At 38.7% G+C, this 23,891-nt stretch overlaps 1 protein-coding gene across 2 annotated transcripts in view; it reads left to right on the top strand.

Moving 5' to 3' along the window:
- HMGA2 (high mobility group AT-hook 2) overlaps positions 1-23,891 on the top strand; it is a 108,474-nt gene that overhangs the window by 10,318 nt on the left and 74,265 nt on the right. For both annotated transcript variants that reach the window (XR_011697487.1, XM_071552279.1), the window contains exon 3: positions 570-620. Coding sequence is in view for 1 of the 2 variants with exons in the window: in XM_071552279.1 (XP_071408380.1) it covers positions 570-620 (51 nt within the window). In the remaining variant the exon portion in view is untranslated. The remainder of the gene's footprint in view (positions 1-569; positions 621-23,891) is intronic.

Genomic DNA, 23,891 nt, shown 5'->3' with positions numbered 1-23,891 from the left:
GAACACAGACATGTTCATGGTGTTACTCTGGCCTAATCCATTTTGTGCATGAACATGAGACTAAAAAAGAAATTGTAGCTGCTATAAACTGCTTCAACCAGCCTTGAATGAGGGTAAATTTTTAATTTAGTATCTTCAAGTACTTTGTGATAGCCTGCAAAAGACTGTTTGATGTTATTGGACATTCTCAGGTTTCTGAACTGCCCTGCATCCCCAACCTCAGCCTGCATATTCCAGGGCTGGCCTAGGCCTGGGCACTGCAGGCTCTGCTGTGGGCACTGAGCAGCTGGTGGTGTGTGGGTGTGCTCCATCATGCCCATAAACAGTGTGAATCAGGGCTGGGGGCACCCTTGGGCTCTGGAAAAGCATCGCCTGGCTGCACTGGCTAGGAAATGCCAGGAAAATCCACATAATCACATGGTACCCAGAGCATATAGATTAGGTGGAGGGACTGGTGCCACCCAGGAGATATAATTGTAGCTAATGTTACAGGAAAGGAGTTCCTAGTTACCGGGGTTGTTAAGTAATGCTGAGGTATAAAATATGTTGTATTTCTTTTCCTTTTACAGAAAGCAGAAGCTGCTGGTGAAAAGCGACCCAGAGGCCGACCCAGAAAATGGGTAGGTATTACACTTCCAGATTTATTTGCCGTGTTATAAACCTTGCTGTTAAGTCCATTCTTTTAGAGAAGAATAATATCTGCTCCGTTTGTAAAAAAGAGCATCCATCTTCTGCATCTGTTTGTTCTGGTGGATTGACTAAAGGGTTAAGATAGCAGAGAAGTTAACCACAGCTTCCTACCTTTAGACTCTGGTAGTTTGCTCAAGACACTTTACAATTAAATGTTTGCTGGGAGTGAATATTTATGTGTCTCTTATCAGCATGAAAAGAGGCACAACTCTTCCTTCAAAAGAGAGTAACAATAAGATAACTTGTTCGGTAATTGAGTAACAAAGGTTAAAGGGGCACCATCAGACATCAGAAGATGATAAGATTCAGATGCAGTGTGCACAAAATAGTGTTTAAAACCCAAAATGTCTTTGTCCTATATTGCCTGGAAACATGCATATTTTCCTAAAATCCAGCAAGAAAGAGCAAGATTCTTGCATTTAGAATTTTCCGCTCTTCCTAGCCCCTTTTAGTCTGTGGATGTGTCTGTTAGACACATGTGTTTCTATTCTTTGACCATGGAAATATTTCAGTCTTGGATACCTGAAATTCTGTGTTTTCACTGATGTTTACAACTAATAAGGGTCTGCCTAGTGCACCTCTCCTTTCCATGTCTTTCACTTATGCATAGGCTTTCATGAGAAAAGTTATTGGTGTGTCACTTGGAAAACTTGTTTGGGTATTAGAAGACTCAAAGGTGTGGCTGTGTGCTCCATTATAACTTATTATTTATGATTTCCCTTTTCCAGTTTCCCTTCCCTGGTCAACATTTTTCTTTAAACTTTTTTTTCAAATCCACCCCCAGCCATCAAAATTTCAATCCCTCATTTCACTCTGCACTCACTTTCCTCTCTTCAGTCCTGTCATTTCCCCCCTCATTTCATTCACTTTGTTTGTATAGCTTTAACAGAGCTGTAAAAGTGTATGCTTGCAAAAGCTCAAACACCAGAAGGTAGGTACTGTGAAAACTACAGCTGAGGTTCTTCAGAGTATCAGCAGCTAAACACAGGAAAGTTGGCTTTAAGAGTCACTTTAAGAACTAGTTCTATAGTGTTGTCTGGCCAAAACCTACCCCAGGACATTTTTTTTGAGAAAACAGACAATTGCATACTAGATGAGTTGTTTATACCTGTAGCTTTTAAGTCAGGCAGTTTTGGGGTATGTGAAGAAGCTCACTGCCATTAGAAAAAAGTGTGGTGTATTGAAACATTCTTATGCTGATGATCTTCTCATTAAACAGCTTGGAGTAGGCAAATGCCACATGCAGTAAAATAGGGATCGGTTCCTGTCTGCTTCTTTCCATCTGACTCGAACCTTGCACATGTGGATGCTGAGTGTTGCTTGCTCGATCCTCACCTTGGATGTAATCCCAGGGAAAGCAGCAGAAATATCTGGTCTATAAGAATAATTAATTTATAACAGGCAGGCCACCCCCACTGATTTCGGAGTGTGTGACAGGTTAATAGGGGTGGTTGAAGAGTTTAGGGAAAAGCAGCAGTCTGAAGTGTTAAAAAGATTTTCTCTTCCAGGCACTCACGGTCAGAAACTAAGGTGAATTTTCAGTGAAAAGGGCTAAATATAGCGCTTGTAGCATCTTGTAGGCTAGAATGTTTCCCTTTCATGTTTGTATCTTTATGGGGAAGAAAGAATGGACAGTATCAGTGGAGCATTCAATATATTTGTAAGGTGAAGATCTGATTTGCAGATATAGGAATTACTGGTTATTTAGTTGGTGTATGCATTACTTCATTGTGAGACCAATACTTACAGCAGTTTGGTTTTTTTTTTTAATGTAATGCATGTTTTCAAATTTGGTATTACTTTGCTGATGTGCCTGTTGCAAGTGTAGTCTTTTTATTTTCTTATTCCAGTGATATGATTGCTTCTTGTCATTTTTCAGAGAAAATGCTCCTGTCTTCAGTTTGCTTTAAGATAATTCTACAGACCATGATAATGGTTTTTGCTTTTTTTCCCCCTCTCTTTCTTGTCTTTTTCCAGTTTAACTTAAGTTCATGGGTTCCTTCTCTGTGCATGATGAAGTGGAGAGTGAGGTTATATTTTGTTCTAAAAAGAAATGTGGTTAAATTATTATAAGCCATTATGGTGCCAGCTATAAACAAAGCTTGTATTTGAAATCAAAGGGAGATTTTCCTGAAAGCACATGGTACAGAGTCATCCTTTCTGTTTAGACATCCAACATGTACTCTGAAAATGTCTCTCTTTATCACCTATACTTCAGTTTAATCCTTAATGATTATATTCTTCTTTAATTTTTTATATATATCAAGCCTTAATGATGATAGTTACGTATCAGCGAAAGTAAGGAGTATGTAGGTCTGTTTTCTTTTTGGAAAGGGCAGAATTTTACATGGCAGGTACTTTCCTAAGTTGGTAACCCCTTTTTTGGGAGTCTAGAGGCTCTCTGTCATATGTTGTTCATCAAATTGTAAAGTATTATTTCTGCTGTTTCCTTCAATATGCACATGCAGAGACATATGAGCTAACAGACCACTGTAGAATTCCGGTAGCTGTCTTTCTGCTGGTTCAAATTAAGTATTTAATGTTTGTGACTCACGGTATAATTTTTTTATATATTATTTTTTAGAAGAGAAGTAAATCTTTTTTGACTAGTATAAAATGGAGAAGGGGGCAGGAGAGCCCAAGTGAAGTGAGCAAGCAGCCCAGTTTATCACAAGCATATGAGACATGAGATGATCTTTTCAATAATGTGTACGTTGCAAAGTTGTCAAAGGAAAGAAGATGCTTGTCAATAGAAAAGGTAGTAAAGATCAACAAAATTTTCTGAAAATAAAATACTCAGCCTTCTAAATGTGGAGAGCTAATTGAATAAAAGCCGTGAAGATAATAAGGTCAAGCAGGTGGGAAATGAACTTATTTGGAAGAAACATAGTGCCTGCTGCTGTAAAACTGACTTCACTGTAGGTTTCTCTGCGTCTGAAACTCACTGAAGGCTGTAAGTCCTATCACCTATTAATCCTTTTCATGGGGGCCATGGTACTTCTCAATTTTAGACCTTTTATTGCACTAACATATTCCAAGCTCTTTGGATGCATTTACATTACTGTGTCAGGTCAAATCAGGAGTGTGCTATGGAAATGGAACTCCCAATTTTTCTCATTTACTATGCATTGCGTAGCAGTCCCAGAACTCATTGGCTGGACTGCTTTCAAATGAAACAAAATTGGAAGCTGTGCTGCAGAAGTGCAGTGTGGTAGACAATGCATAGGACTAGGCTAGAGTGTAATAAAAAACCTCTTGGAAAGTGCATGGTGTGGACTGTAGGTCCTCAGAACCAGCGTTTTCTTTTCCTGTGGTCCATATTGTAGACTATAGCCTTTGATGCTTGCAAAAGGCTATGAAGCAATCTGGTTTATATTAGCAGAATTATTTTATGTAGCACTGGCATAAAGTCAAATTCATAGGCGTGGAGATTCACATTCCCAAAAGCCTGTGAAGGGTTTGTCATTGACTTCATCAGTGCCAGGTGTTTGCCACTGAGGTCTGCTGCTGCTGCTCATGAAACCAGGAACAGTCTTGCTCATGGCCTCACATAGCCCTTTGTAAAGAGCCATCAAAGGGGTTTTATTTTATGTATTTAATTTGTGTATGCCTATAATTTCAACGAAAGGAAGGGACTGAAGGTTTATGAGTAGATAAGAAGACTAAGTAATCAATTACTTTGATGTTTGTTCCAAAGAACTGCATTGATAAGCCCTGGAAGTTTCATAGGCTTCTAGTGCTTAGAGGCATCAGTTTAATGGAGAAATCTGAAACATAGTTCTGAAGGGTATTAAAAGGGTATTTGTTTTTAATTTGCATTGGTTTTGTTATGTCTTTAGGTAGAATTTTTGGGCATTTTCATATTGTTTAACCTGAGCCACAGACTGTCTGCATGGCATAGCAGGATTGCTCCAAACCTCCAGGGAACAGTCCAGAGTTTTTACAGCCTTAAGTAGGACTTGGGTGAGGAGGAGAGATGGCTGATGTCATACCGTGTATCTGTTGGATGGACAGATGGATAAAAGGTGGATAGATGAAGTTCTAGAATCTGCGTGATTGTGACAGCAGAGGATGGTTAATGACCTTCTGACCAGTGACATGCAGGATGTGCGTGAAGTATCTGCTTGTGCGTTTTTGTCACTGATGCTCAAATTAACAACTGTGACTTGTTCATAAAACCTCTCTCTTTCAACAATTTTTTTTCTGTTGGGTAGTACGGATTGCACATTTCAGGTTGGTAGAAGATAAAGGATAATAAGAAATTAACTTAATTTTCTTAAGCAGAAGCTTAATCTGATGAATCATGATCATCTAGACAATCTGACAGCCTAGAGAAAAGCCTTCATGCAGACTTTAGAGCAGCTTTCTGATACCTAAAGCGGGGGGCTACAAGAGATGGACTTTATACAAGGGCCTGTAATGATAGGCCAAAAAGAAATGGCTTTCAGCTGGAAGAGGCTGGATTTAGGTTAGATATTATGAAGAAATTATTTAGTGTGGGGTTGGTGAGGCACTTGAACAGGTTGCTCAGAAAAGTTGTGGATGCTCCATTTCTGGTAGTGTTCAAGGCCAGGTTGGATGGGGCTCTGAGCAACCTGGTCTGGTCAAAGGTGGGCTGGAACTAGATGATCTTCCAGGTCCCTTCCAACACTATTATTAGAGTAATTTTTGAGGCTTCTTTTCAATGAGGGCAGAGTTTCACTTTGTACAGAAACTCAGTTTAAGCAGTGCCAAATCATGTTTAAAAAATCATTACAAAAATGCTTTTTTATAATAACTTTTTCTTCAGATTATTTCCCAGTGCAATTTTGACTTAGCAGCGATACCAAGCCTTAAACATGGAACTGGCGAGAAGTTTCTATACAAGCATTTCCAAAAGGCCTGTGACAGGGCAAGGACTCCTAATGCTCATTATCTTGTAAGATTTTGAAAATGAGGTTCTGAATTTTGAAGAAATGCATACCAAGAGAATCTCGTTGCCTCAGAGGACTCATCAATGTTTTGACAATGTTTCTTGACCATATTGAGCCTTTGCACACCAAAGTCAAGTCTCTTAGGTCAAATTTGTGTCTGATAGTGATGTGTGATTTGTGTCTGATAGTGATTGTGTCTCTCTGTGATGTGAAGCCATTTAACTATTGTTTCTTATTCGCATGCAGTGCAGTCATTTTTGTCTCCTATGAAGCCATGGTCTAGGACATGCTTAAAGTCGTGCAGGCTTCTTCACTTGGTGGTAGAGTGAAGGATGTTCTGAGATGATAGTCCATCCTGCCCTAAAGAATGCTTTCTTGTAGTGAATTCTCTTCTGGAGATAGCAAACTTTTGACATTATGGAAGACAACCTGGACAACAAAATGTCACATGTATGACTTCTAGATAGCAAAAGCTATGTGTAAGATATTCCCCCTTTGATGTAGTTCTTACCAGTGCATCCCTGACTAGGATAGAGATTCTGTTGTTATGAGAACATGTTTTTGTTTAAATTAATTACTACCTGATCCATTTGGAGCAAACCATGATTGAGTTAAAACTGAAGTCACAGGTACTAGATGATGAATGAAAAAGCTACTATTTATGTAATTATAGAAATTATAATTGTAATTATACTTCAAAGATAGTACAGATGAAAGTTCAGTTTCTTCTATTTGGAAGAATAATGTCACTTTGAGTTACTTTGAGTCTTTACAAATTTTGACTGTAATATATAAGGTGTTACTGCTTCATGTGAAGCATGTCATAAAAATTTGCATATGTTGCTTTTAATTTAGGCTTCTAAACTACCTAAGCTCCTTTGTGAAGGTCATAGATACTATTTTGTAACTTGGTAATATAAAATACCTTCTTTCTTGAAGATGTTGTACATCTGTGTGGGCAAGAAAGTCACCTGAGAGGGTTCATTGTTACAGTTGTCTAAAGAGCCTGAAGGGGTGTTTATGAAAACCAGACTATTGACGTCTCTCCTTTAAAATTCCTAAACTTAAGAAGTGAATGAAGGACATGAATTGAAAGCCTTAAAAGCTTTATACCTATACATTTACTTTCCAGTGGAGATGATCTGTAAAAGAAATCATCTCTAAAAACCTGAAAATTTTGACAGAAGCGGTGATTGTTGAACTTTTCTCCTATGACTAACAGATGCTCCTTTTTTTGCCTTTTTTTGTTGTTTGCTCCTGTATTTTTGTTGTTTTCTATTCATCATTCTAGGAAGGGAAAAAAAAATCTCACATGCTTGTACCAAATGTGTTAAAAATCACTAAAAATATGTTGTCTCACCTGTGTTCAGAGAGGTATGTGTCTTCATTTCTTTAGGACCTTTTCTAAGGAAATAGTGGCCTTCCTTGGAATTTCAGAGTCCTCTTTCTCATTGGTATAAGTACACGTGGCACATTTATTTGAAGAACATCACAACAGAAAATTCAGCTGTGATATTTCTTTTCTAAATTGTATTTATATTACCAAAAGGATATTTCATTCCTTCTCTAGTTCACTTCCACTTCTGTTAAGGTATATTAGAAGATATCAGTTTAGCTAAAAATATTTTTACTTAAGCTGACATTTCAGACTCCTTAAAGGAAAATATTTTATTCTTTTTGAGGTCCAAAGAGGAAAATTTAACAGGCAAAAAATGAAGAGAGTAAAATTAGAGCACCTCTAGTGAAAGGCAGACTGAAATTCTGAGCTATTTCCTTTTTATGATCTCAGATAATGGGTGTTCAAGAACTTTATATAGTAGTTTTCAGTTTGGCTGTGTACTTTGATTTTGTTAAGCCTCATTGCCCATTTGACATATGAGGAAATGGAGCACTGTGGCTGTCCTCAGCAACATCAGGAGGCATTTTTGCACCTGTAGTTTTTGAATTCTGAGGGTTTTTTTTTCACTAGCACAGTTATTGGCAACTGTGCATCTGAATACCTGACAGAGAAAACATACCAGTTTGTGAAAAGTTCAGGTACTCATTCTTGCTCCTACAATTCCGTTTTCATTATCAAAAACGTGAATGGAGAAAGAGAAACTGGACCTCACTTCCATTGAAAGTGTACTCCACAAGGTTAATTGCCTTGCCCAAGGAAATCTATAGGAGAGCCAGGAATAGAACTCAGATTTCCTGGCAGCCTGCCCTGTGCCATCAGCTCAAGGCCATCCTCCTCCAGTAAAGCTTGCTTAAGAACATTTTGGATAAGGCAGAGAGGGAAACACACTTTTCAGTTCTGTATCTTAAACCAACATATGTTTTTCTTATGTGTTTCTGTAAACTCAGGTGTATTTCAGTGTCTAGCATATGTCTACCTGGTGGACGAGTGCTAGGAGTAAGATATTTAAAATCCTTCTTGGAGATACTCAAAAGATGCGTAGATGAGGTGCTTAGGGACATTGTTTACTGGTGGACTTGGCAGTGCTGTTTTAACAATTGGACTCAATGATCTTACAGGTCTTTTGCAACCTGAATGATTCTGGTATTCTATGATTCTATATACAGGATGGAGTGAATAGATTTAAGACCATAAGGGTTTTGAACCAATCACAGATATAAGCCTGAAAGGTATTTGATGCATATGGATGGTATTTTCTCTTTTTTGTACCTTGATTATACAAAAGTCCAATACCGATCTATTAAATGACAAACATAGTCACAAAACCAAGGTGCTTGGTTCCTTGAATATTTTGAATATGGTTACTCTTGTTTTCAGCATTAGCCATGTGAGCCATAGCTGTGGGACAGGGCCATTTCAAGTCACCTCACCCAGAGATGATATTTCTATTCCCTGTCCTCTCAAAAGGTAGTGTTGCAGGGGGAATGAAAACCTGTGTTTTAACATGTAATTGAGGATAGAAGATTAGTAGTCAAGACTACTAGGTTTTCTTATAATTTCTGACTAATAGTGGAGTTTATTTAATATAATTTAATTTAATTCTGCTTTATACTGAAGGCTGTAGTGCAGTAGTTTACAGGAAGATACCACATTTTTGCTCTGCCAGAGAAAGACCATCTTAAAAATGCCCCTGTGTGGGTGCATTTACTCCTGTCAATTAGGAGTTACCATAATAATTAAAGAGGGTTACTTCTGGTCTCATTCTGCATTCCTTACAGACTCAAACAGGTGATGTGAATACCAAAGGTTGATCATCTCCTGGAAAGGCTGAAGGGAGTCTAGTACTGTGGTAATTAGTATTTGAAGAGTACTTTCAGGTGTTTCAGTGATAGTTGTTATATGCTTTAAGTGCAAGTATTGTAATTTCTTCTTTCTTAATCCTGGGACTAAGCCTCACTTCAAATTACAGTTCAGTATTATATTTTAGGTATAAGGTTAGATTTTCAACAAGAAAGTAGGCTTCTTTCAGTAAATGGCTGCAAAATATATTCACCAGGAGTTGTCTTCTGATTCTGTTGCACACAACATTGAGTGAGGAAATAAACCTTTTTTTTGGCTCTGCTATTTTGAATTTCTTTTGTGCTAGTTCAAGTTTAAAATACAAATGGAGTGTAGTTTATAATGATGTTTACAAGTGCACCTGTTTTTCTGTCCCAAGGCCTATGTGAGAGATTCATCAGACTGCAAAAGAAAACAAAAATAAAAATAGAGGCACAAGAGCCTGATATTTGAAAATTTTGACTTCAAAAGGTGTATTGCTTAAATAGTCAGATTGGTATATATAGTTTGATGGTTTAAAGGTGCAGTAGTGACACTACTGCTAAAAGAGAAAGAGATCTTTTCAGGTCCAAGAGAATCCATATGATTTCAGTCTTAGGGGAACCCTGAAACTGAGAACAGGGAAGCCTGGGAAGATGATAGACTGAACGACAAAGCCTGTGTTGAGAAGCACGTAGCTGTGGAGTGGAGGCTGATAATGCTGCTGGCACTGTTTGTTTTCCATTCTTTTTTTGCATTCTTTTATTGTTCCCTGTTCAGCATGGTTCTGGTTGCACAGAAGATGCTAATCAGCCTTGCTGTTACTGGAGGCTGTTGTTGGGATATGATTTCCTTCTTTGCAATACAGTAAGGCAGGTTTCTTGGTTGTTTTGATGTTTCAGATTCTAAGAAGGAAATCTTGCTGCTCCACAAGGGCAGCCACCGACCTGTGCTGGCAGGTTTTGTTTCCCAAACACAGGCTGTGTTTCATCCCTTTTCTTTCATAACCTGACATTGTGCTTCCTCCTCTCTACAAAGTGGTCCTCTGAACTTAGATGGAATTAATGCATCCACCCCTCCACTCTGTGTATGGGGAACCAGAAATGTGGCACTTCTCTTCATCCTACGCAGGACCAATTTGCTTTGCCCTCTCATAAGGATGGACAATTTGTGGAGGAAGACTGTAAGTCCATCTCTAGTGTAACAGCATAATAGCAGAAGCACTGAGAGACTCTAGGTACTACTCTGCCAGTCTGAACCTGTGGGCCAAGACAAGTGATGTGCCATGAGCTGGTCTGGGAGACAACTCTTTAGACCCAGGACTTCTAGTCAGCAATAAAAGTAGTGGGACCACATGGAAGAAGAAAACAAGAGGAAACCCGTCCATGTAGAGATCCGAGGTTACATCTCTGAGGCTGCTTTTTGTATGATTAAAAATGCAGACATAGTCTGGAATCCCACTTCTGTCTCAATTTGAAAGCTGGCCTTAACTAGTACTCAAAATACACCATTTTTTATCTTGTTTTTACTTGGAGCTGCTTCTCTGCATGGGATTTCAGCTTCAAGACAAAGGCTGGAGAATGCTTCTCATCCAGGAAAACTCAGAAGTTTGTGATTGGGACACTTACATAGCAGGTGTCAATTTAAATATTCATCATGTTCACTAATAGGCAGACCCCTTGTGAGCAGTCTTGCTCAGACATATTTGTGTTCAGGTTGGTCATGAGCACTCTGAATGGTGCTGTGCTCTGCCCTGTGCTTACATAGTTCTGAAGGTTTCTCCAGGGATAGAGCTAGATTTTGAGTGCCTTTCAGTTGAAACTTGAAATAACAATGAACTTTTACAGAGGAGTTAAGGCTTGCTACGTTAGATTAACAATTTTGAGCATGTTCAACCAATTAAACTTCAGTCGGCAGAGGGTTTGAGGTAGGCAGTTGAGAAACTTCCAGAGATAGAGAGTTGCAGAGATGGATCAAACCCCATGGTAGTGATAAGACTTTGTGTGTTTTATAGCATGGATGCTGGAATTTTACTGGCAATGGCTTGCTGCAATCTATTTGCATGTGATTTTGTTTCCTTCTCTTACCAGTTCAAATTGTATTCCCCATTATTATTGCAAGTGTTGTAGAGTTTCTTTAGCAATTTTAAGAGACTAGTAATGCATAATGTATGTCTTTATTCTGCTTTTTCTTTTTACTTCTTTAAACTTGCTGTTTTCAGTTTGTTTTATTCTAATCTGTCAATCCTGACAGCTATTGAACTGTGGAACTTCAGGGTCAAACTTTAGTGCTACATGATGATTTGAATAATAGTACCAATAAACAAAATTTGATGTAATGTACTACTTGTATATCTGTATTAGTAGCATCAATGGGAATGGCATCTGGTCTGCAGAGGTTAATTTGCTTTGATTAAAAGTGATTTGTCAATAGTGGCAGTCTCTCTTTTGGAGCCTCAAAATTATTAGTGAATTGGTACAATTTAGGATTTTTACGTTCTGTTCTCGTAGAGTAACTGCTGAGAGTTTACAAACAGTCAGTCTGGTAGTTCCTGTATACGCCAGAAATCATGGTGTTACCTTACATATTACCCTAACCCATTGTGGCTGTTATATCAATTATCTTCATAGACAGTGATTAGAGCCTTTTACACGATCTAATACAAACACATATGTGAGTTTCACTATTATGATCTTAACAAAGTTTCAGTGTGTTAGCATATTCTTGGGGTTTCCTTAGTTTCCACTCAACCCAACCCTGGCTGCTCATCCTGGATTGTTTCCTGTTAATGATACTAAATGCCTTGAAAAATCTGCTTGGGAACTCTCCTTCTGTATACAGCTGTCTATTTGGGTCTTGAAAAACAACTCACATAATTGACAAAGTCTGTGTAGTACTTGGATCACAGTATTAAACTATTCTGAGAAGTCAGAGATACTTGCAATTTTCAAGGTACTTCTGCAAACTTTAAAGTCAAGAATGACCATTCAAGCAATTGTTTTAGGAAGCTTTATGAGTAATTCTGAAAGAGGTAGGTAGTCAGACAAGTGGTCCGCCAGTGACACATGATGCCCCTGGTCAAGTAGATTGAATGTGTAGCCAGGAGATGTGTGATAGAATCTTAGGCTTGTTGAAGTCAATGATCAAACTCCTAATGGAATCACTGTCCTAGATTTCAGCCTGTCTCCATCTGCCACTAATGTGATACATTAATGTGTCTGCTGCTCTGTAAATCGTGCAAGTAGCCATATTTACACAAAACTGAGGTAATTTGAAGAAGAAGACCTATACATGTTCAACAGAAACTTCATGGTGACTCTCACATAACAAGGAATAGTATTTGAATTGATATATGAATATGATGAATTTGTTATTAATATCAGTAAGTTTTGAGCAGTCACTACATGAGTAACAGGTGGAGTAGACTTGTACAGAGATACAGACAAAAGATTTTTATTGGAGCTTTTTTCATTATAAAGCAACTTGTATGCCACATGAACAGTAATACTTCTTAAAAATAGAATTTTGGGGTTTTTAATTATTTCTGTGGACTATTTGAAAAGTGGGATATGGACTCCGCTGTACTCTTAAGCTTCAGCAAATTTTTCAAAGATATGCAAAGATGTGGTTTTGAAAATGCCTGAATTATGTTTTTAACTTGTGTATAACTTTCATTAAGGATATACTCAGTTGTGGTCATAGGTAGACATGTACAGAGGGTGTATTACTCACTGAAACAAATTCTTTTAAAGGTGAGTCCTTGTAAAGTAGTGAGTCCATTGAAGTGAATCCAATAGCAAGGTTCCAATTTACTTGGTTGAAGTCAGGACTTTTCTCTCCAAAGACTTGTAAGTGATGATATATAAATTGCAAACCCTTTCTTAGTTATGCTTAGAAAAAACACTGATTATGGTTTTGAGTGAGAGAAAGAATTTGCCCTTTAATCTGCAGTGTATCTTGAGGGAGAAGGTTTGCACGTTGTACTTTTTGTTTCAACTAGAACAAATTCCATAGGTGAAGACAGTATCATTGCACGGAGAGTAACAAAGAGAAATTACGTCACAACTGAAGTTCACACATGAGCACAGAAACGTTTGAAAATTATATCCTTAATAATAATTTTGCTCCAAGCAGAAAACTACTTATCTCTTTGATTACTCATTTCAGGAAGTAGGTGGTCTTGAAATCTCTTCAGGCAAACCAAATGCTGTTGATTTCCAAGAAAGGGGTTGTTAAATTTATTGTGCCAAATCACTAAGCTGTTTAAGGGAGAAGTTAGTCATCATGATCTTTTTGCATAATTATGAAACATTGTGGTTTCCTTTGCATGATTAAAAATTCAAGTAGTAATTAAGTAATGTCCCAGAGCAAGCTTTGTGCATTGCAAAGCTCTGCATACCTCTCTTCACATCCCCAAAAGCTATTATCTTGAGTGTATAGTAATGGAAGGCAGAACTCTAGTGATCTATTTAGCTTCCTTATTTCCAGTGGCTTGTTAGTTTTCAGAAAACATTTTAGTGATCTTAAAAAACAAACCAAACCAAAAAACAAACAAACAAAACCTCCAAAGTGGAGGAATTCTGTACTTTCTTCACATTTCTGTGGTGTGAGCATTCCAGACAGCTTGTACAAATATAGAAGCAGAGGTGAACGTAGCTGCATCCATTCTGTTTGTCTTCTCTGGATCAATGTTTGAATACTTAGCTTGCCTGCTCTCTTCATTCCGAGCTACATTAATGTCATGGAGAGGAACTTTGAAAAAATTCTCATTTTGAGTAATTTGAACGTGATAAGGCAGTTGAAAAATTGAAAAGGGTATTTATTTAATTTAAAAAAATGTCTGACTAGATTTATTTGGAAGCTATCCAACAAAATAAGCATCTAGTCCAAGACTAAATATGAGTATAGGAGAAATATGAGAAATTTCAGGTAACCTTTGAGAAAGTCTTACAGTAAACAGTAGGAGATGGGCAGAAAGAATGAATAAAGAGCCCAAGTCTCTGTAAGACTTGAAGCAGTGGGGAATACTCCTGGGTTCTTGGACCGAATCTGATCTCGCCAGCTGTCAGCTCTGTTGTGTCCCTTTTGCTGGTATTAGAGCTTTCAGTAGAGGATGAGTGCCTAAGTTATTCATCTCTTATTTTGCATGCCCATGCGGGGTCAGTCATAGCCCCTCTGCCTCTTGCAGTGTAGGAAACGGAAAGGAAAAAGAGCTTTTCTTCTTTCAGAAACAAAAGTGATGCGTGAAGCTCTTTTGTTTACATCAATTATGCTCTGTATCTCAAGGCTCAGGATGGTTGTCTTACGCACCTGGGTTAGATGTGGAAAGATACAGTTCAGTGGGTTACATTCCTTTTTTTAATCCTATTGCTCCGCCAGATATCTGGGGGTCCCCAGTAGCTAGTTTATTATGGTTATCTTACTTTATTGGAGAGAAAATAGCCAGACCTCAGATAAAAAAGCCATGCCAGCTTGAGGATGAGCGCAGAATCATGGGAAGTTTGATGGTAGTTCAAAATCACTTCATTCCCTTCCTATCCTGTCTTAAGCTGTATGTCTGATTTTGCACTTCCAGCGAGTGCAGCAGAGTTGGACCCACAGCATGTGATTTAAACTGCTGCTGACATCAAGCTTGAGTTTGGGTGGCAACACATCAGCACTATGAATGACTTATGAATGAAACAGACATTTTTTAAGAGGACATTTTTATACTTGGCTTGAGTGAAAAGTAGGGAATATTATTTATGCAGATGGAAATGTCTGTGCCCAGTAAGGTGCAGTGTTGTCTTTTCTAATACCAGATATATTTGTATTTGAGTATGGATTTTCTCCTTTGCACAGAGGTTCACTTTCTAGTTGGTCTGTCAATGAAGTCATAACCCCACAGTTGACATCATAGTCTGTAATCATGGAAAGTATTGCAATCTCACAAATACAGTTTTATAGCAGTCTGTAAGTGATGCAAAAATGAGCTGTAAGACAGGAAGTTTCTGTTTAAAATCAAATCAATGGCAGTTATCAGAAATAGAGAAAGTATTAAGACATAGTTGTGTAGGGCCAAACTGATTCTTGCTGTAGTATTCCTGAAGGCACTTGAGTTACCCCAGGGAGGAACTTGCCCCCTGTGTCTGGAATGACTTGATGACAAGCATAGAGAGGAAGTGAATTTATGCTCCAGTTTAATACATTGGAAAGTTTTCCCTTGTCTAAAAGTCTTTCTTTATCTCTGAATTTCCTGGCTTTTGAGGATTTATGTTAGATCTTTAATCTTATTTCAATTTATTTTTTCTGGTTTTTTGATGTCTTTGGGGTTGTTTTTACTGGGATTATAATATATATGTATTTAATGAAAATAAAAGCTGCCTTCCATTAAGAAGGTTTGCAAAGCTTTCATGAACACTGCATGACTACCAAACACAAGGTGTCTCCTTGTTTCACATTGGTGGTTTTTACATGTGTAGCTGAAGCATTCATTTCAATAATCTGCAAATATCTCTAAAAGAATATTTTAACACCTGTTTTTCAAGGTTAAATATTACTGTAACTTTTACTTTTTTACAAAAGAATTCCTTCACCAACTCTGTATGCAAAGGGTTTGTAACCTCTTAAAATTAATGATCTATGGTATAAATAGAACATCCATACATTATGCTTGTTGAAACCTTAACAAATGGTTATTTGTAAGATACATGGAAAGGTAGGATAACAGTTACATGTTGTACCTATGTGCACATTGCTCACCCTTATTCAAAAGACACCAGGATTCCCTATTCTAAGCCTGGTAGGAGTCAGAGATTATGAACAGGCCATGGAGAGGAGAGGCTTTTGAGGATACCAGTGAAGGAAGAGTATCATGGTGCACAAGCCAACTTCCTAACAGAAACAGAACTCGATTCTCCCTCACTTGCAGTCTCCCGAGTCCATATAATTTCCCTAGTTATGTCTTGCTGTAAGAGAACAAGGGGCAATGGGCCACAAATTTCAGCAAGGAAAATTACTGTGGAGCAAGTGAAAAAAAATCCACCATAGAGGGGGGTGAGCAGGGGTCATGCTCTACAGAGAGGCTGAGGAATCTCCCCCCCTTGAAGATTTCCAAACATCAACCAGAGAATGCCCAGGCCAACCTGATCTAACTTTTGATTTAAAAGTCAGCACAGCTTTGATTAGAAGGCTGGAGAAGATAAGGTCTAGGCACCTTCAAAAACAAAATTTCAATGTTTTTATGCTGTACCTGTCAATGTACTTGAGCCTGTTGTGTCTCAAGTATTCTAATGACTGAAAATGTCACCAAGGTAAATTGACAATAAGGCACAATATTTGCACGAATTCTTAGTTAATCTGTAGGGGGTGCATCAGGCTTAAGGCTTTTCCACTAGGTTTTTATGGAAGCATTTAGACTTATATTAGATTTAGTCAGTGTAAAGCCCTTCTGGTGCATAAAAGGAAAAAGCTGTGTGCTGGGTTCCTCCCCATCAAGAACAGGCCTGTCATAACCCTGTCAGCTTTGCGCTGTTTTTTCTGAGAAGGAAAGGAGGAAAAGACTTTGAAAATGGCCAGTGCAGCTCTTTTTACCAAGCAGCAGAGTCGAGTTATTTGTTGTGGAGCTGACCAGCTTTCTTCATGTTCTTTCTGATTGACAGTATGAGATGTATTTGAGCCTTGTCTACTTACAGGTTTCTTTTTGTGGCAGATCTAGTCTGTAGTGAATAGCTGAGTTGCCCCAGTTTTGCCTTAAATGCCCATCCCCCTCATTGCTAAGTGAAGGGAGGACTGAGAACCTTGGTTCTGCAAAGTCCTGGTGAGAGCCAGATGGCAACCCAGTACTGCATGTACTCTTTACTTCTAAGAGAAAGAGATTTACACCCATTTATTAAGTGGATTTTTACCCCTTTTACTAAGAATCTGTTTGTCTTAAACAAAGGTGAAAGGCAATTTCCTCTGTGTTACCTAGAAGAGCAGAACCAGGGGACCAAAATCTGTCCAAGCACCCTGTGTTTGTTCTGTGAGCAATAAGGCAGGGCACATGCCAGAAAGCTATGCTCCTAGCAGCCCTACTGGAGGCCTGTGAGGTGAAAGACCTGGGGGCAGCACATACATGGACTATGAAAGTGGGAAAAATTGACAGCATGGCTCTGTGCCCGTAACAGGATCAGCCATAAAGGTAGTAGACAACTTAATACTATTCTTGTTTCTCTGCTGCACTTTTTGAGGTATCTCATGTATGTGCAGTGACAGGCTACACTTACATGTTTATCGTGCAGGAGAGAGGCAGCTTATCATTGCTTCAGGGCAGTGCGAACTGGCATGGCTAGACACCAAGCTGCAATGATCAGGAGCTGTCTGAGATGCAAAGCATGGTTAGCTCTGGGTTCTCTGTTGGTCACAGCTCTTTAGGCTTATAGAGGGGAAGTGCTCCAACATGCTTGGGCTGCACACCCCATACCGACCATTCAGAATCACAACCTCTCTTCTCTGCTCTAACCTCACCTGCTACATCTGATTGACAGATCTGCCATCTCACTGCTGAAGATGGCTGCTGCCAGACCAGGAGAGAGAGGCTGCAGTGGTCAGTAAGCTCATGGGAAAGGTTCTTGCTCATGCCCCATCAGGCAAAGGCTTCAGCTGCAGGCTTATGCCTGTACTGCCATGCTGACCCTGCAGCTGGCCATCCTCATCTGTGTCCTGTAACTTGCTACGCCCGTGTCACCTGCCAAGGGGAGAGAGTTTACCAGTTTGAGCATTAGGGTATCTCATGGCAAAGAAGTGTGGGCAGCAGTTGCTCTGATGGATGGATGTTGCAGCAGGTAGGTGCCATGAGAGGTTGGTTTTAGTTAGTTTGATCTGAAGTCCATCAAGGAGCTTATTTTAACAACATGCCAAATGCGTTGTTTTCCAAGGGGAAAAAAGAATTGTCCATCCACAGATTAGCCACAGAATAGTTGTTTTGTTCTCTTTTTAGAATGAAAGAGAAGCATAAGGTTCACAGTAGTTTGAAAGTAAGGTGCTGTGTTCTAGAAGTATCTTATCAAGATGCACCAAATATAGTCAATAGACAGTAGATTTTTGTGAACATTGCTTCTGGACCAAAAGTCATGAAGAAAATTCTTCTGTCCTGGTCTGTGTTAGCACTGTGTGAACATATGTCATAGATCAGCTTTGGAGGAAAGTTTTTGTTTTCCTTTTTTTTTTATTTCAGTATATAGTTGCAATAAAACCTTTTTAACAGTTCATCTCTTCAACCTCTTTGTTCCCTGGTTGGAGTTTTACTAATCCTTCTTTTTCGTGACATCATAATGATTTCCACAGTGACCAGTTGTGAGGTTGAAAACAAAGAGTTATGACTGCAGGTGCAGAATGAACAGACAAACTCTTAAGAAACAGGTTTTATAGAAAATGACTCTATTAATAAAGAATAGGAATGTTGGATAAAAATCCCCAAACAGATGATGTGCAGTACTGACGGAGGTGATTCAAACTGAACAGTTGTTAGGATTTCCTGTGAGGCTCTAGTATGGTTTGAAGGCCATAAAAATACATGAATCTGCAAGAAATTATTTTTTCGTCTCTCTGTTAGAAATACTGAAGTTACTGTTTAAAGCTGCAGTGTTTGCCAAAATGAGGTTACCCCTTGACTTGTGTGTTGTTTCAAAACAACACAAGCCCCTGAGGTATAACTATTATTCCAAAAGACACTATTGATTCCTCAAGGACTTTGTTGTGAGCGTGATCCATGTGTAGGTGACAGCCATGATGAGTTTCTTGCAAAAACTTCTTCAGATTATCAGCAGCAAACATTTCTGATGAACTTCATCACATTCACTGTTGGAATGAAGGGACATGATGGAGAAATTCTACCAGGAGTAATCTTACCTTTGTTGCTGGAAATTTCCAGATCTTTTGGATGATGTTTCCGACTTCCAGCTTCACTTTTGGATTTGTGGCTCACTTCTGCTATGACTCATAAACCCCACTTGAAAGCGTCATGACAGTCCTCAGCGTTCAGGAGTGTCTGCCTTACATCCCCACCAAGCAGACAGATTTTTAATTCCTCCCCAGTACATTGGATTTGTAAGTTTAAAAATGACAGGAGATGCTGAACTTAGTCCATAACAACCATGTAATTCCCATGGCCATCCTTTTGTGTTCGTATCCCTGTAGTCTTTGTTATTCCTTGGGCAGCTTACTGGAAAAGCTTACAAATCACAGCAGCTTTGGAAGCTTGTTTCTTCCTGGCTGCTGACAGAGATAGAAGGCTGTCCATGTCCATGCTTTGGCCTTGCTTCAAGACTGTGCAGCATTCATGGCCCCAGCTCACTTCAGATGGGTACCCGTCACCCATCAACCGCTTCATCTCCTTGTGGTGGTGATCTTCTCACCCTACCCCATTCCTGGGCATCTTTATCCTAAAGCACCTGGAAAAGAATAGCAGATTTGTGGAGATTTCATTAAATGGGCAGCAAGTCCTATGTGGAGCTTTCTTCTCTCCATACTTTTTCTTCAGCTTCTTCCCATATCAGACCTCAAGACAGGATTCATGTTTATTGCCAGAGTTACATTAGGTCTTGCCTTGTTTAATTTTGTTTGTGTTCTTCAGCATCTTTGTCTTTGTTTCCCTCTCCTGATAACAACAGGAGGAGTGTTTGTGTGGGCCACTTGTTCTAAAACTCTAAATACTTCCCCAATTTCCTTTCCCTTTTGTTTCCCACGGACACTATTCCTTAGTTTCTCTGAAATACTTCCCCTAGGATTTGTCTTTTTTTTCCCCCCTAGCATTTCAAAGTTTGGACAGGCACTCTCTCCTTCATGGAGTTTTAATAATTACATCCTCTGTGCCCAGACATGGCCTGTTAATGGAGTCATGCACACTGGGTTTCTTACAGGAATTTTTGTTTGCTGCTCCCAAGACAGCAGAGAGTCTTCTCACAACTAGTATTGGAGTAAAAACAACAAATGCATTGGCCTTTTCCTGAGCAGCAGGACAATCGGGAGGGGCTTCTGACTCTTGATTTATCTATCCTGAGAAAATTACCAGTAAAAGTTTGCTCTCTTTGATGACAAGACATAGAACAGTTCTAACAGTTCTTCTCAGGAGTAGAGTGGAGTGTGCAGACCATTTTAATAATACTTCTTGTGTAACTTTTACAACTGTTTGTCAAAATGGTACGTTTTCCCTTTTGAACATCAAGGAGGTTTTGGTAACTTTGTCCACAATACAGTTTCTTCAGGTGCTTGAAAATTAGGCTGGTATAAAGGCAGAACACACTAGGCAGAAGTGAGTTTTAGGGTTGTTGCAGTGATACTGACATCTTTTCAGGGGTGTGATGTTGCAGCCCTGATTCAGGTGGGTCTGGAGGACCACCTTACAAGTTTCGTTTTCACCTTAAAAGGACATGTTTCCAGCTTCAACCAATTAGAGTCAGACCACCGCACCTGGGGCGGGGTCACTTGAAGTCACATATTACCTGTATTTTTGAATAAACTTAGGATTTGCTTGAACATCATGATGGTGTGTGTAGTCTCCCTAGGCGCATGGTCAGCAACAATGTGAAATACTTCAGTTTGTGTGAGCAATATTCAGGTAACTAGATTTATGATTGAGGTCATTATTCACTTTTCCTCAATGACTAATGAGTCGAGAGGTGATCAGCCATCCCTTGAGCTGCCTCTCTGGTTTGAATATAAAGCTATGTCATGAAGAAAGGAGAAAACTAGTTGTAAGGTTCTAGTTTTATTCTTCTTTTGTCCCTTGCCTATCATGTTTTTCCTTTTGTCTCCTGGGCTCTGTCTTCCAGCCTGCTCAAGGTTGCTGTAGGCCTTTCTTTCCAGTTCTCTTTCAGCTGAGTAAACCTGATGCATGGGAATGGTGCTCCTAGAAATGTTTGCTCTAGTAGACACTGCTTTGCCTCAGCGTTGTAGATAAAAGCAGATCCTTCAGCTTTCCGAGGAAATGTGTAGACACCAACAGGTGGTATCTGCTGAGGTTTTTGTATGCCAGAAAGGACAAAGAGCATAAAAAGAAAACGTGTCACTAATATCAGGTACCTAGAAGATCTGTGGTTGTCAATGGATAAATGCAAACACACACTCTTGACATTCCTGGTCTTGAAGAACTCAGAAATCCTACTGCAATTGTTGTGAAGTCACTCACCTTTATACACACCAAGCAATATTTTAGCCGTGCTGTGGGTGGTTATTTTAGACTCAGTTTCACAGTAACTCTACCTAGGTTACTCCACCAGCAGCAATGTGAAACATCTTAATGCAAACAGCAGCGATGGGTGGCAATAGGCTGGAATCTTCCATACCCCCACCTCTGCTGCAGCCCTGCTGCACATCAAGGCTTCCCACAGCTGGGAGTACTTAACTTACAGCCTCCAAGTAAGTAGCTTCTATTTAATTTTGAGCAGCAGAACATCTCTACTAAAAAAGAAACTGAATTTCCTGAAGCTTGTGGAGCTAGGATTGGAGAAAAACATATTTGTAGGAGGTTCAAACATTAAAAAAATTGAGATTAGCCTCATGTCTGGGTTTGATTTTTTTAGTCTCTTCTCAGCTTCTTCTCTTTCTTAAATGAATATTTTATTCCATTAGCCTTGGTGAGGAGAACTTCCAGAGACTAATGGGGAATGCATTTTAGTGTTCATTCAGTTCAATACTCTTCAGATGTTACATATGTAAAACTGCCATGGCTGATGAATGCATTATAGTATATTTATGTAACATACGAAAATACTTAAGGGCCTGCAGTCTTTTCATAACACCTGAATAATGCCTTGATTTGTTTGAAAAAGTCAGGAGGCTGTGAGTGGCTGTGATGAGAAGTCATGTAAGGATCAGTCAGATCTGATTTGGTCAGAATAAAATGTTGAATGAGAAGCCAGAAAGCGATACCTTTTGTATGAATTGGATGCCATCTGAGAAAGAACAGATCAACAGGTATGTGACTTGTGAGGTCCTTTGAAGTGCCTGTATTTGAGCAATTTTTCTACATACATATGCAGTCAGACAGACATACATATTTTCAAACCAAAGAAGTCTCAAAAATTAGCTTTTAATATAGAAAACAGAAAATACTAATATAACAGAAATAGAAAATATTAAATAATATAAATTGTATTTAATTGTATACAAATTTAGAATACTAATTAATATAACAAATAATACTGCAGTTAAAACTTTTAAATCCTAATGTTTTTAAGCCCGAGAGACTGAAAATTCAGGTTATATTTGGAAAAAATGCCCCCAACAAACAACTCAAAACCCTGCCATATGCAATTTCCCAAAGCTGGAAAATACGCAAACACTTACTTAAGGTCAGTTGACTTTGTCTTCTCCTGTTGTCCCTTTCCTCGCAACCAGAATTTTAGTGACCTTTCCTGTAGAGACACTGCAGTAGTGACCCCTAATACTAAAACTGGGGTTTTTTAATAAGTTACTTTTCATTACAGCTGTGACAGACATTAGTGGGGACAAAGTGTTAACCTCTCCAGTGAAAACACGTGGTTATTTTTCAGTGTTTGGTTGTGACTTTTCTTTTTCTAACTGTGATTTTTACTTTATCCTTAAATAGCATGTCTGAATCCAAAAAACATACTGGGATATCATTTAAAGAGGGATGGCCAACCTTACGACTCTATTTCATCTGATGGATTATGTTTTGTCTGGAATTACTGTGGCAGCTCTTGTTGATGTCCGGCTGTGTGGGGAGCATGCTCAGGTCTGGAGACCGAGTTGTCCATGGGACAAGTTCAATTTGCAGATTGTGGGTAGGGTGTCTCTTGTTTGTACCCAGTGATAGCAAAGTTACTGAATTTTATATTTCTTTGCAAAAAAAAAAAAGGAGTCCATCTTGCTCCTTAAGTCCTTTACAACCCAGCAGCATTGATCAATGATTACTACTGCTTTCTTAGTCACAAAGATGTTCTCTTTCTAAATAGAAAATTATGTGATACAAATCCTTAAGTTATGGAATAAATAATATGGAGTGCCATGTACAAAATATTAAAAATATATCAGATGCACCAAGAGTAATGTTTAATGATTTGGCAAGCAATCATTTGGCAAACAAGCAATTTTGGCAGAAATGCTCAGACTGCATTTAATGTGGCATTCCTACATGTGACATTCAGCTCCTTGTGACGTTTTCATTTAGTTCACTGACTTGTGCAGTGGTTTTGTTGAGGTGCTTAGGAAAAGGAAGTTTTGCAGCAACTAATCTCTTTCAGGAAAATAATGATAGTGTAGCACTTTACAAAATAAATATGGAAAGTAACTGTTTGGCATGGTTAGTGAGAAGAGTTAAGGTTAGGGTATATAATATAATCAGAATGGAACAATCCTGTCTTTCACTTGTTTGTGTGCTTATAGTGCTAATTGCTGCCTCAGTTTTTATTTTAAAAGTTGCAAGTGGATATGCTGCTTTAAAAGGCATGAACTTATCTTACCCAGTGAATGAGCAATGATGCACTTTCAAGAATACTTGTTAAAGAGTCATTTCCTAGTACCACAAACTGAGGAAGTAATTTGAAATGAGTAACTAGCCGATTTAATAAGTCAGCTAATGTACTCTTGAAAGGAATGGAAATAATTTAATATCAAACTAAAATATTTGATAAAGAACCTGTTGTACCTTTATCTCTCAGACTTGAATCAAGTATTTAAAATCTGTGGAAGTGTTTTCTGTGACTGAAGTGTGGGTTAATCAGATTTCTGCAAATACATTAAACAGTTAGACTGGTTGATCCTTTACAGCATGGTTCTTACAGGAGGTTATATAGATACATGGTAATTTTGACCTTTAGTAACATTGCTTTCTGTAGTGGTCAGTGAAGATTTGTGAATAGTCATGAGGTGCTGATGTAAAATGGTTTGCTATTACTACCAAAATGTCTCCTTAAGTACTAGTATGCAGTTAGCAAAGCTGAGCAATAAAAGCTGTTTGTTCAGCTAAACTCCAAAACTTGGATTTTAATATGTTTGACAAGGTCTTTCACAAGAAAACCATTTCCCTTAAGGCAGACTTCCAAGTGGGTTTTTCCTCTATTTTTAAGTGACATTTGTAGGTCAGACAG

This window comes from Pithys albifrons, chromosome 3 (genome assembly GCF_047495875.1).
Source record: "Pithys albifrons albifrons isolate INPA30051 chromosome 3, PitAlb_v1, whole genome shotgun sequence".
NCBI classification, from domain to species: Eukaryota; Metazoa; Chordata; class Aves; order Passeriformes; family Thamnophilidae; genus Pithys; species Pithys albifrons.
This window is presented reverse-complemented; position numbering and strand designations above follow the sequence as displayed.